The sequence below is a fragment of the Ascidiella aspersa genome, chromosome 3, assembly GCF_963924565.1.
Source record: "Ascidiella aspersa chromosome 3, kaAscAspe10.2, whole genome shotgun sequence".
Lineage (NCBI taxonomy): Eukaryota > Metazoa > Chordata > Ascidiacea > Phlebobranchia > Ascidiidae > Ascidiella > Ascidiella aspersa.
In genome coordinates, this window is record NC_139449.1 from 26,660,871 (window position 1) to 26,675,726 (window position 14,856).

General features: G+C 34.1%; 2 protein-coding genes across 3 annotated transcripts; one reads left to right on the plus strand and one right to left on the minus strand.

The window, feature by feature from the left end:
- The first annotated feature begins 1,949 nt into the window (after positions 1–1,949).
- On the plus strand, positions 1,950–5,118 carry LOC146161219 (stomatin-like protein 1). Its single transcript, XM_083385801.1, has one exon. It carries the CDS (start codon positions 3,213–3,215, stop codon positions 4,380–4,382), a length of 1,170 nt encoding a protein of 389 aa, XP_083241927.1. The 5' UTR covers positions 1,950–3,212; the 3' UTR covers positions 4,383–5,118.
- Positions 5,119–5,178: 60 nt separating this feature from the next.
- LOC146161220 (AP-1 complex subunit gamma-1-like) lies at positions 5,179–14,376 on the minus strand. 2 transcript variants are annotated; one of them, XM_083385800.1, is made up of 19 exons: positions 14,136–14,376; positions 13,808–13,932; positions 13,329–13,470; positions 12,912–13,008; positions 12,074–12,150; positions 11,649–11,744; positions 10,980–11,159; positions 10,816–10,871; positions 10,351–10,464; positions 10,077–10,160; positions 9,771–9,882; positions 9,463–9,606; positions 9,097–9,171; positions 8,738–8,865; positions 8,367–8,634; positions 7,615–7,930; positions 7,352–7,506; positions 7,186–7,284; positions 5,179–6,213 (listed from the first exon to the last, which is right to left on the minus strand). In XM_083385800.1, exons 1-19 carry the CDS (start codon positions 14,334–14,336, stop codon positions 6,112–6,114), a joined length of 2,571 nt encoding a protein of 856 aa, XP_083241926.1. In that variant the 5' UTR covers positions 14,337–14,376; the 3' UTR covers positions 5,179–6,111. The 2 variants fall into 2 exon arrangements, with proteins under 2 accessions (XP_083241926.1, XP_083241925.1); XM_083385799.1 differs by having other exon boundaries at positions 11,649–11,774.
- Between the last annotated feature and the right edge of the window lie 480 nt (positions 14,377–14,856).

Genomic DNA, 14,856 nt, shown 5'->3' on the forward strand with positions numbered 1-14,856 from the left:
GAAAACATTTAAAAAAGATGGAAAAGATATGAGTGAATAAAAATGACATCGCACACAAAAAAAGGCAAAAAGCAAACCTGTTTGCAATTACGTCATTAACAATGGACAAAAATATAAGTTGGGGAATTGGCCCCGTAAATAGAGGATATAATTTTACGGGTACGCCGTTCAGGGAATATACGTATTGTACAAGGTATACGCCGGCTGTAATTGTTTTACCGCGCAACGCCGTTCCGGCTTACATTTATCACTGCTTACAAATAGGCCTAAAACATGCTATGGCAATTTTTCTAAAAAACTATAGGCCTACACAAATAACATATCGCAAAAGCTGGTTTCGTTTGAAAGACCAAACCGGTAGTCTAGGGACCTATTAACCTTTTTTCAATTACTATAGCTATTAGTTCAAAGAACGCAATACCTTATTTCAAGAACTCAAAAACTTGGCCTCAACAACTTTAACCAAAACTCAAAATAAACAAATCCAAACCTAACTGAAATCTGAGAAGGAAAAGTAATAGTAGCCTATTGCTGGCATATCGTGCTCATATTGATCGCCATGCAACGAATCGAAACTAAGTTTATTACTTGCCGAATGACGTCAAGCAAGCACTGCAAATATTGCATATTAAAACATGGACCTCGTGAAAACTTATCGTCCATAGATGTAGGCCTATCCTTCTAATGCCGATAGTTTTAAATATTAGTTTGTCGAAAATTAATTAGGATTAGTATTATAGCCTACCAAATGATTTTAAAACCGTCGGACACAGCAGTTAAATTAGGACAATTTATTGTATTTGGTTCAAATTTTAGGCCTTCTGGCAATCCTGGTTTGAGCGTCCATTAATTTTTATTAGACGTCGTTTGACAGTGAAGCTAGGCTTGATTCATTAATTGAAAAGTGTAATGGTGACGTCATAAACGCGACAGGTTCACTGCAGCAAAAGCCGCACAAAGACAAATGTTGGACTGGCGGTTATTTTGCTCCTTCTATACTGCTAAACTGTTAGCTCATATTGCCTAATTCTTATGATTATTTCCTTAATGAAATTGTATATGGCGACCCCCCAGACAGCCCTTTGAGACCCCCTTGGGGGTCACGACCCCCAGGTTGAGAACCACTGGTGTAGAAGGAAGCATGAAAACAATTAAAACATACTAAGAAAGGGCGCAAAGCGTACAAAATAAAATGCAACGAAAGGCGACCGTTCTAACAATTCCACATAGCATACGATCGGTAATACGTGGACGAGGTGGGAAACCAGGGAGATGAGGCAAGATTTTTTACCCCGAGCCTAATTTGACTTTGAAGAATGATTTAGCATAGAATGATTTAGCCATCAGATATAGAAAGTGCTTTTTTTCGAAATATAAACCTTAATTCGCAAATAAAAAAAAGATGTACTGTGCATTTTGCAAGCGTAGGCTACTGTGTGCTCTACCATGCTTAAGTGCAAGCCAGTGGCCGGCAAACTTTTTTTGTCGCGACCCAAAATAGCCAACTCTTTCCAGAGTTATTGGAGGTGCACCACGTAAAACCACTAAGAAAACAGTTAAAAGATCTACTTGTTAAATGACGTCCACAAAAAATCTTAAAAAGACCTGTTAATTGTTCTCAAGCGAACTCGTACGCAAATAGTGAGCTAAAATTCAGTTTAAGCGAAAAATGCGTTTTTTGTACGTGGGGGTTAAGAGTATTAAATAGTTTCGAATACTGCTTTTAAAAAGGCAAATATTTTTTTAAATTTAAATAGATAACTAAATTTCTGCTTTTTACAAAATTTAGTATAGTGCAGCATTTTAATTTTATGCAAATGACTCAACTTGTACTCGAATTGGATTCAGTTATTTTGCGAATGACTTCATATCGATTTTTTTAAATGTCTTGTTTTTTGTTATATTTTTTTATGGTCGAGATCAGTGAAAACGGCGATTGATCTCTAGTGGAAATAACACAATTATGTTTGCCCATAGTGACTAAGGTATATTCTACCGAACAAAATGACTCATTAACATAACGGCGAAGAATGTTAAGTGGAATCTGTCGCATAATTATCTACTTTATCTACAATCCTAATCAGCTTATTAACCCTATCCCTTTTAGATTACGTATGTTTTAAAATGCCTTGTTTTACGTTTCGCGATGGTGTTCGTGTTCTATATCCACGACCATTGCACCAACATTCACTTTAAAGGCTAGCAACTTAAAATGACATGATGTGGCTGTCAACTGGAGCTTAATTTCATGTGGTTTACAACTTTACAGTACAATGAAAATTGCAATAAATAAATATATAGTAATACTTGATCCACAAAAACCCAAATAATGATAGCAATATAAACCCTCAGACAACAAAATGTTAGGATTCTAAAATCGTTCTAGTTTTTGCAAAAGTTCATTAACCTTTTGGGCTTGTTTGTTTATGTCATATGTTTTGTGGCATATGATTACAGTTTTTAATATGCACCATCTGGCAAACAGGCACCTATTTTTATTTTTGCTGCAGTGTAAACTTATAAGCAAATCAAATGTACTTGAAACAATGTATTAGTCGTTGGGTAGCCCTTCCGGGTTATTCGTCTGTCAGATTTATTAGTCGAAAAACATTGAATAAAAGCTTTCAAAACAGACAAGGCACACAATTTTATCCGTTAAATTTGAAACGATTCAAATCTGAAAACATCAGTGGACCAACAAAAGATGCAAAGAAGCGGGTGTCACGAATGTGGATTATGATGGGAATTTGGGCTGTTTGCAGTTTTGCGGTGCTGTACTCTGGTAAGATGAAAGAAATGCGACGGCGCGAAGAAATTGTGGATGAACAAAAACTCAACTATGTCAGTGATCGAAAAAAAGCAGAACTAATAGAAGCACAGAGGACAAATGTCAAATGAAATGCCATTAGCTTGTTTATTTAGTATTTTATGTTGCCATAAGTTCACAACTTTCAATATTATGTTGTTTATCTATATTTCTTTTTGGTTTGAGTGTAACACCTGTTTAATTTGTATTTGATGCATTTTTATTGCAAATTGCATTCATACATTTACAGTGTTCTATCTATTACAAATTTTTTAAAAACTAGTTTTGACATACGTTTATTGAGTATAAAAGTAAAATTTTGATGCTTTAAACATTTATAATTGTGATAATTTCTGTTCAACAGTGTTAGACCACATTATATCAATTTAATGGATGAAATTCCACAATGAAATATTCATCCCTTAATAAATTAAATCAACCACTGGATTTTCGATCTCAATTTACTTACAGTGGAGTAAAAACAGATGACTTCGAAGAAGATTATGAACCAACTAACCAGCATTTGCTTAAGCGAACAATGGCGACTCGAATCATTTCTTTGATCCTGACAACACTATCATACATTGTCTGCTGTGCATCATTTCCATTTTCAGCCTATTTTACTATAAAATTAGTCAACCAATATGAACGCATTGTCACTTATAGGTTAGGCCATGTACAAAAACCCAAAGGACCTGGTTTCGTTGTGGTTTTACCATGTGTGGATAAGTGGACCAAGGTGGATCTTCGAACTAAGGCGTTCAACATACCACCAACAAACCTTTGTACTTCGGACGGGTGCATCATTTCCGTGGGTGCTTGTGTTCACTTCCGTATTCGTAATCCTCTGCAAATGAGTTTATCCTCACAAAATGTAAATCATGCTGTGAGAGATGCCGCACGTTCTTCTATGTCCAACTTGCTCAGCAAACGGTCTTTCCACGACATCAAGTCGAAGAAGGCGGTAGAGGAGCACAGCATTCAGGTAGACGTCAACCAGTTTGCAAGGGATTGGGGAGTGGAGATAAGTCGTGTTGAGTTATCAGATGTCACTCTGATAGTGGCACCCGAGGAGAAGCAAAGTGCATTTATGCCTATGTATGGTGCCGACCCTTCTCCTTCATCCAATGCTGCCTTAAACACTTTAGGCCAGCTTGCCGAGTTCGGAAAACACTTCGTGATGCAAAGCTTACAGTCTCGGGAGCCGGAAATTGTACAAGATATTTCCAATTCAACAGCACAGTCTTTTAAAACTGCTGAAGATCTTTTTGAAGTTGTCAAGAGCTCTATTAACCCTGGGCTTGTTTCTGAAGTTAATGCAACCTATCAGTTCAATATTACTGGTGGTGGGGACTACTACCTTGATCTTAAAAATGGAAGTGGTTTCGCGAGTCGTGGTAGAATACCAAATAACGAAGCAGATGTTGACGTCACAGTATCACCAGAAAACTTACACAAACTGCTTTCAGGAGAATTGACCCCATATACAGCTTACTCAAGTGGCAGACTCAACCTTGAGGGAGACCTCAGTAAAGCAATGTTGCTTGATAAAGTTCTTGAAAGTGTAAAGTTGTAATACTTAAAAAGATTATTTGCAAGAGAATAATACTTCACTGACTTATGATATTTGTTTTATTACTTTTACACTGTGCTTTTATTCACCTCAATTTATTGCCAGTTACAATTTCATAACTTTGCATTTAAATGTGATGTCTAAGAGTTGAAGTATAAGAAATTGTACCTGTGTTTAGTAGAACACTGCTGAAAATACATTGCTAGTAGTTATGCTCTTTGTAAAACATGTGTTTTTCTAGGGGCCCTGTGTATTCTTAGGAAACTTTTAAAATGATATATATTCAGTACTCCAATACACATATTGTCACTTGTGTCAAAGCAGGGGTGTCCAACACACTACAGAAGTTTTTATTCAGCTAAATGTCAGAAAATACTAAATTTCTATACAGCCAATTGACATTGTTTATTCACAATATGAAAGAATCGCGGCAATTATGGCAACTAACAATTACTTCTGATATTATAACATTACACTGTAGTGGAGTCGGCATTCACAAAATTATATAGCATGGTGTAAAGAAACTAGTAGCAAAAGTCATGCAGCACGCCTTGCTACTACACAGCTTAAGGCCAATCTTCCAAGTTTGGCTGAAAACAAATGTTTGCAAAGAAGCAGTTTTTGCTTAATTAAATAAATGTTTTTAAGTGCAAATAAACGCTTTTACTATTAGAAAAATAGACACCCCTGTGTTGAAGTAAGACAAAAACATCAGTCTACGATGGATGATAAAATTGTTTTGTTCGACCTGTTTCTTTGTACTATAAGCTTATTTGTTTTTCAATGAAACAATGAACTGTCATATTATGCACATTTATTTGTCGCATGGTTGGTATCATCCAACAGGCCATTGCCAGATGCACCACGTAAGCGGCAAGAGCATGAAAGATTGACTACCAGAAAAATGAGAGAGAAGTCTTAGCGACGATTCTAACACCACTTGCAAAAGTTCCGTTTTTAAAATGGCAAAAAAATGCACGACGAGAAAATATAAACGAACTAACAAGGGTATAATAAGTAGCGTTTAATTAAAGAGTTTATACACAATAAGCTTGCTATATTTAATAACAAAATTGTTTTGATAAATTTACATTTCAACACATAAAATATAACTAGGCATTAGATGTTAATGTTCACTTTAAAATTTGCTATGTGGGTACTACAGAAATTGTCACACAATTTAGTTGCCAATATTAGGGTGAAATCAAGAATTAAATGTTATTTATCTTTCAAACAGTTAAATATTTTTTTCACATGTTAAGTAGAATATTGTAAAATATCACTAATGATGGTTATTTTTATTGCTAAGATTTTTTTCAAAAACAATCTTGTCTACCTTTAAAAGTTGGCAAAACATGCATTGCAACCAAAATCTTGTTAAAAGCTGATCTTAACTATAACTTCTTCCATTCCACAATGACCAGATAAAATATGTCAAATTTTGTTTGAACCGCAAATAATAATGGGTCAGTGAGAAGACAGATGTGAAACATTACAAGAACTCAATTGCACTAGTTCATTAAATAAAAGTACATACAGCTTCGAAACACTTCCCTAGGATTGGAAACTTTGTGAAGCACATGATCAATAAAGAAAGCAACATTTTTTTGCTTTCCCAAGACATCTGAAAAATAGTGGGGAGTTTAAGTTCATTCATTGTTGGAAGTTACACCAGTATACGGTGCGCTGAGTTGTGCAACAGAATACAGTATTTGTTTTCACTTGCTGTCTATCATTCCCAAGCTGTAGTTGGAAAATTACTGAACTCGCCCATTTCTTGGACGGCTTTTCCTTGGCAGGAGTAGGAAATTCGCATACGTAACCTTGGCTGAACCTGAGAGCAATATTTTTGTTACTCATTAAGCTTTCAATAATGAATTTTGAAATTACTCAAGAAGCATCAAGGTAATCAAGAATACTTATAACTAGAGACGTCCGGTAATATTGGAGCCGATACCGGGTGCCCAATTCTAGGGTGGTATAGGTGCCAAGGCAATACCATACTAATATAGGTTTATATTTGGATCCAGCGCAGGGATTCTACCAGAAGAGGTGTTTTTATTAAAACACAGAATGTTAAAACTGAGAGTAACGATACTCCTAGTATTTCAATTTCATCTTTGACCAGAGTAATTCTGTCATTTAGTATTGGATCAGGTTGCGGTACTTTTTGATCAAAATTTGGGTATCAATATCACAATCAAATGTCAAGTATCAGACATCCATACTAAATTTCTCAAACTTTTTTAGCTTGCGGCAAAAGCAATACGTAAACATCTTAATATTTATCGGTTTGCAAATAAATAGTGTGCATTCCGGTTTCACACGCGTGTCTGCATGCCTATTTGGAACACAAATATATTAAAATAAGCTATTGCTGCCAGGCATAATATATAACGGGGTTTCGACGTGCTATACAGAACGTCTTCATCAGGATACTGACGTATCGTGCAAAACAGATTCCTTATAAATGGTTACAAATATATTAGTTTTAGAATTACACAAAGTTTTACATCACACTTGAGGATCTGTTGAAGAACACTGGTTGCCGTGGCACACAGCAGGGAATTACTGGTTTAAAAAGTTAACACAGATATCTGTATTTTTAATTAGATGACAGCTGCTTACCTGCAAAACTACTATAAACCATAGAAAAAAACGTTTTGGTGCAAACTAGACATATTAAATCAACAAAAGTTTCTACTGTTTTAAACCTGTACATTTGCAGACCACATAGCTAAACAAGGTAATAAACAATCTTACCCCACCTAATAAACTACATTTGCACAATTCAGATGTAACTTACTTTACTCGGATTGTTAAGGCGAATTACTTGTGTTACACTTCCTGCATTATTTGCTGCTACTAAGCTACCACTCGGTGGCATCATTTGAAGTTGAAAAGACTGTAATAAAAAATTGGAAGATTGGTGGATGGCTAATTAGAAAACCCTAACAGCATATATTGGTTACCTTCGGCACGGCAGCTTGAAATACAAAGTCGGTAAAGTCTGTCATTGTAGAGTTGTTAGCAGTTAGCTCAACGGAAAGTATAGTTGGGGTTTCACGATTGAAATGGAAGGATATCTTCAGGCCAGCTTTATCAAATGCCACGGTTCCAGGTGGTCCTAGACACACAAATGTTAGTCTTTTTCTATTTGTTTGGCAAATTATTCAGGGTAAAATCTAGGTAACATTCAGATCGATTTGTCTTGCGTGGAAAGCAGGAATCTTACCCGGGTGAGGTGTAGTATTGCTCATCATTAAGTTAGGAGTTCCCATTTCTCCCGTGGCATTCATGAGTCCTTGTGAAGGCTGAGCATCACCCAAAAGGCCCCCACTGGAAGGGTTGCTATAAGGAGAACCCGAAATGCCATTCATGGTAGGTTGCATCATCGGGTTAGGCATGCTCGGTTGTTGCATGCCAGTTCCAATGTCCAGCAAACTGTTAAGGTCCATCTGGGCACCTGCAGGGGCCATAGGTGCGGGAGGAGCTACAGAGGGAACGCTTCCGCCAATGTCAACCAGGTCCAGCAGAAGATCAACGTTACTCTATATGAATTTTATAAAAACAGGTAAAACCGGACTTATTTTAATGACTGATGGATAGATGGATGCTTTTCCACTAGGGGTAATTAAACCTACAAGCCGAATACGGTTCGCCAATTTAATTTTTCCTGCCCGCCGCATATTTTATTTAAATGCTAATAAAATAGTTCTAGGCACATTTTTTATGAATTTTTTTAAAGCTAAAATACATTTTCATAAACCTTACATACATATTTGGGTAAACATTTTTTTTATGTATCCTTCGTTTATTAATAGCCCACTTAAAAACATTCTGTCTGGCCCACGATCTTCCATATTTACATTTCTTCGGCCTGCGTTCGGCAATGCTTACAATCATCCCGGCCTTAGGGAAAAAGTTGAATGACCCCTGATTTAGATAAACAACACTCTCGGTTATTACTTGCATCGTTTTTATTACCTGGCTGGATGTCACACTAGGTGGTGGCGAATTTATACCAGCGACTTCCTTAGGAATAGAGCCCGGTGATGGGATAACAGTTACTTCCGATTCTTCATTGCTCTGCTCGTTTTCTGCTTTTGGGGCTCGTTCGAACTGTGGCATTCTCTCAAGCACCCCTGGCCTTAGGGTATCATGTTTTCCGAAAAGCTGGGTGTACTCAACAGACCTCTGCTGAACTTCGAGGTTGTGTGACGTCATGTGTTGACTGATAATATTTTGCGAGTCCCTGAAATGGATAAATTGTCTACTTTACTATCAATGTTTTGTCAGGTAATGGTAGTTTGGTGCATATTCAAAACCAATTAGGTTTTTTGCTGGGGTGTACTTGCATTTTAAAGGATGGAAATCTTGTGCTGAGTTTCATGACTGCGTTTATCGCATAGGACTTTGTCACCGCATTTGTAAGACTGCTTTCCAAAGATCTTCTTAACAACAACAAGACATCGCTTTCAGAAACCTACTCAGAAAAAAGATAAACCCAATGATCATACAATCTCAAGTCGAGTTGAAAAGCATAATAATATAATGTGCTCTAAAGGTAACACACCTTAGTTTAACCTATCTGTTAAACGAAATGCACAAAACATTAAAACACAAGGAACACAAACAAAAAGAGAGTTAGAGAGACTAAATTATTTTAGGAGCAACTAATGTACATAAACCTAATTCTTTAATATAATATTCATACCTGAATTGGTTCTTCATCATCCATATGACCAGATATTAATTCATCTCCATATTCACCCAAGCACCAAGACGCCACCTACCAAATCAGGGTGAAGTGATTAATGAATAAAAATTAAAAAAAATGATTAATCTGATATCAAGTTGTTTGCAAGCAGTCAAAAAATAACGTTTGATACTGTACTGGCCTGTAAAAGATTAATACAAGCGGAGAACACTAAACTAAAACTAATTAAAATTTTAGTGTAACGATATATTTTCCTATACATAGAAAAGCAAACACAAATGGAGACAACAACATGTTCTTTAAAATATTGAAAAAAATAAATATGCAGAAACAAATCATCATTATTAACTAAGAAAAGTTTACCTGTGTCAATGGTTGAACAGACAAGTCATCCACCTCCTGAATTGCCTGGTAAAGTTTTTGCGCTGCATAAACATGCATTTTCTCGTTTGCTGACAGAAGGTGAATTAATGTAGGGACAGCGTCATCTCGCACATAGTTTCCAGCCTTTAAGTAATTGAGCAAGTATAGTTTTGGGGAAGTGAAATTTATCACATGTCTAACAAAAATAAATTTATCACATGTTTAAAATAGGCACTACAATTAACATTGCCAAAAAAATATTTTGTTTGACGAAAATAACAATTGTTTTTCACCAGACACCAACTTACAGTGGTTAACACTTTAACCATTGTGTCGATGTGCCATTTCGTGTTGGGAGCAAACTTTTCTGCAGCTAAAAAGATGCCCGATGAACAGTCAGACTTGAATTCAAAATGGCACCTGAAAGCAAAAATAAATTATTAGGGATTTGTCTAAATTTTTTTTTTTATGATAGTAGGCAATTATACATGTAAAGTAAATAATTACAGCTTAACAAATAAATAATGCTTGCCAACAGTAAATATTTCCAATCACAAATGCATGACATTTGCCATCAACACAATTTCCCAGTTGCCTACTAACATTTGACTTACCTGCTTAAAAAGCTGAGAAGTTCACGCATTGTCCCTCTTACATTCTGGGTATTAATAAGGGAGAAGCAAAGTTCCATGGCACGCCTAAAATATATATTATTACCATTTATTACACATACCTAATCAAGAATAATAATTTTGAGACTTTGTTTCAATATTTTATATTTTTACATGTTAAAAAATCAATATAATTTTTAATCAGTATTAAGACCTATGATTTGTATTATTTTAATGGAAAAAAAATCATAATCATTTTCTCAAGGGAAACTGAAACCTTAGAATAGAGGTGTCTGGGTCTTTGAGACAATCAAGAACAGTTGTCCTATGCCTCTGGACAGCCGTCATGTCTGTGTGAACTGTTTTTAGGAGAGAGTTCAATGCAACATATCTGAAAAACAAAGCATTTTAACTGATTTCTTTATTTTCAAATGGTTGATTGCTAGCCTATACTAATTGGTACTAGGTGCAAGTTATTAAACATAAAATGCATTGTATGTACAGATAGGATAGCTCTCAATAAAACAAAGCGATTTGGCAATAAAACAACTAGATTCAGAACAACTGAAAAATTATACACTTGGTCATGGGTTAGGTTTTTAAGAGGTCAAGTGATACTTTTGTATTAATTGCATTTATACTATTAAAGCGTTCTGCTGTTGTGGAGGCAAGATTTTATACCAATTATAAAAAATTACAGTGTAGCCACAATGCATAAACGTTAAAAAGGTATAATTTTTACCTTATGTTCTTATCATTGTTCAGAAGAAATCTCCCAAGAATATTAACTGCCAGAACCTGCAAAACAACAATGCTGTAAAGAAAGTTATGACGAATCCAATTAGTTAAAAATGTAAACAATAACAATACGGTGTTAAAGTTTAATCGTTTTATGTTAAAACCTACCCTCAAGCCACTCTCTGACTTGATGTCCATAATAGTGAGTACAGTTTCATACAAGATTGCGTTGCCCACATTCTTGTTTGTCTCAGTGTTGGTTGCTACTTGAGCCAGGATGTCGTTCATCACCTCACTCGACTCGCCATCGTTCCTGCCTAAGATCCTTAGAAGTCTGATGATGCGAACCTAAATTGGAAGAAAATTAAACAGATGCCCAATAGTACATTTGAATTAAAGATGTAAAGCTGCATAATGATAACTTATTTGTAAAACACAACAAAATATTTATTTATTAATTGATGGAACACATGTTGGAATAGTCCTATGTTTTTACTAAATTCTAAAAAAATAGTTTATTAAAGTATTTAGAGTTAATCAAAATACTAATTTTAAGGATTTGACACTAGTATTTATTAGGCAAACTTTTCATGAACCAGCTATTTGGAAAAAACAAAAAAGTGCTAAATGGGACAAAGTAAGTATGTTCCAAGTACCGTTTCCAAAACTGTAGAAAATTGTTGAAAATGGTGTATTTTATTGACATCATTGTGTTGTTTTGTTATTGACTTTTCACAGGTAATCCGTTATTTTTAATGGGATAATACGGTTAAATATTTAACAGTCTGAACTAGGCCTTACTTAACTTTTATGTAGATAATAAAGAAATGCACTTACTTGTAAAAATGGATCGCTGATGCCATTGACATCATGTTCTGGGGAATACCCGGCCATGATCAGGTTTTTCAGAATGCGAACCAGGGTTGGAACAAGCTGAAAGCAACCACGGTTTCGAGAAAAGTTCTGGCATTTACAAGAGAACAGTACAATTTGGCGCATGAAAAGTGTGTGATGATCTGACTTTTTTGCAAATTTCAACCCATGCAGGAGCGAAATTATTCATTCTTAACCCTTTTAAATTATAATTAAAGCATCATGCAAATATGTCAAATACATCAAAAACACATTCATGTTCCAAAATCTGTTCTATTCTTCATTTAAAGAGCAATTTTTCTATTAAATTGAAAGCGTTTTCCATTTTTTTGTAAGCAACAAAGCATTGCACTTTCATTAGCTGTTTTCGTGCGAAAGCAATTTCATACCTTTTTAAAGTTTTCTCTAACTGTTGCATCTTTTCTGCACATTTCAGTAACAAGGGAAACAGTAGCCAGCATCACACCTAAATAAAAGATAATTACACTTAAAAAAAGGATCTCACGAAGTAAAAAAAGGATCTCACCAAGCTGCAATTTTTAGTCATCTTTAATTGAAATAATTAGCGTTGTCCACAGAAAATAGCAATAATGTATGGGCTGTAATACAAGTAACCTGTCTAATATTGCATTCAAAAATAAAGCAGTTCAAAAACTAATGTTGCCATGTTAAATTAACTTAAACCTAGAGAAAAAATAGATGTTGACTGTGTAAAAGAAAACAATGCTGATGCAAAAAACCTTAGATGTTTATTATAAACAAGTAAAACTAAAGCTTTTATTAGTTCTGAATAGCGATCGACCGCTATAATTTTATTAGATTGATACCCGATTTTTACAATTTTGTCAACCGATACTCGATTTTTTATATATATATATACCTAATAAATCTTGAAAAGTTGAGTCATTCTGAAATAAAATCCAAATCATGTTTTACTTTATATAGCTTCATTAATTTTTAAACTATTATTCTATTATTTTGCATATTAACTTGGTATGATACTAAAGCCCAAATTTTTTGATCAAAAAATAGGTAAAATCATATCATATTTTTGTACTAAAATATCGGCAAAAGTATTGGCCTACTTTTACCAATACCGATATATCAGTAGAAGCCAAATATCGCCGATATATTGGTCTATCTCTAGTTTTGAAGTCCGCATATTCAGTAAAAATAAATGAAAATCAAATAGAATAGAGTAAGGTACAAAATGCATTCTTAACAAACCATGGTTTTTATCTGCCAGAAGGGAGCGAGTCAGTGGTATAAAGTTTTCCATCATCTCAGGAACCTTTCTTACAATCCGACATGCACACAACACAGCCTGAGGAAATAGGTTCAAGAATATTTACTCAAAAGGTAATTTACAAAGCAATAAATCATGCCACAAATGCATCAATAAAAAATCAAGCCTGCAATTTATACCTAAATGCTTATAGGTACAACATTTAATATAAACTGTGAAATAAAATTGTTTTCATGTGTATGGCAGCCAATAAGTTAATATGACCCTATCAATCAAGTTATGATACCTGTATCATAAAGAGCTGCAAAATAAACAAACATAAAACAACAAAATCGGGTAAAAAAAATTGCTTATATATATTATTAACCAATTTAATTATTATTAAATATGCACAATACCTTCTTTTTGACATATCCATTTGCAGTTTTCATTAGCCTTTCAACATCAGATGCTAGATCTCTTGCCATTTCAGTAGAACAAACATTTCCAAGAGTGCACAATGCAAGACTTTGCACATACTGTGAAGGGTTGTCCATGTCACTAAAAACAATTAGTATAAAGAAAAAAACATTTTAAAACAGTTTAACACAATCTAAAATAAAGCTGGTTAATTAGAAAGCTAATAAACTTGCACATATATTTTGCTACAAGGTACACAAACTAATAGTTTAACCAACATTATACATAATAGTTAGTAACAATAATAATGTTCATAACTAAAACAAGATATGATAATCAAATAAAAAAAAAGAATAAAAATTAAAAGATGTTAAAATATTTTTTTCTAGTTTTGGCAAAAAAAATACAGATACCTAAATACGCCCAGGATATGTCATAGAACATTAATAAAAACACTGGTTATTATACTCATTTTTACTTTTTAAGTGAGTTTGTCATGAGAAGATGTACTTCTCTGTGTTCATCAAGTAACAACATTGCACCAAGATATCCTATCCTCTTGTCTGTAAATCGACTACTGACAATAAGTTTCAAGGCTTCCAACTGCAAAAAAAGTATTAACATATCAGTAAATTTATTCAATTGACTATAAATGTGAGTTTCAATGTCACAAGTGAAGATAAATATATTTTGTTTATGATCCTTTAGTTTAAAGACAATTTCAGAAAATAATTTAACTAGCAAAATGCTATTAATTGTTAAAGAATTTTTTTTTATGTTAAAAGGCGTTTTCAGACTTCATATACCTGTCCAAAGTGAGCAGGGTATCCAAGCATGTAAATGTATAAAACTTTGGCGACATTTCGACATCTGAAGATGTTGTCTTCCTCACGAAAGCCATTTCTGATGTCTGCACATTCCTTTTGAATTAAAGCACGTTCATCAGCAGCAGTTTTACAACTTCTGATATTTCTGATAAGGTCACGAAGCCTGCTTGGAACTGGCATGGCTATGTGTACCTTGCCAATAAAGATATTTAAGCCCTTGCAAACTGCAAAACATGAAATATTTAGTTGTCATATATAAGTAACTTCAAATTGGTAAATTTACTTATAATGCTAAACATAAAAATGTTAAATATAATCACAGTAAAATCTCATACTTATCAAAAAAGTCAAGCCATGGCCTGAATAAGTTATCCCAATAACTCAAATCTGACATATGACATATTATGTAAAACAGATAAATTTCTTGTTAAATATTAGGTTTGTTCTAGATTAGTATCCAACAAACGATTAATAACATATTTGTAAATTTGTAAAAAAATATATATATTGAAAGTGTGTTACGGTTTTATACGTTTTTTAAAATGCAATATTCAACGTTTATTATAACAACCTTTTTTACAGAAATGCAGTTTCGTTTAAACGCCTAATTTCAATTTATGAGAGTGTATTTCATTAGCAGTTAATGAACAAACACAACACAAATTTTAACGAAAAACATGTAATTATTATCTTCCGCTGC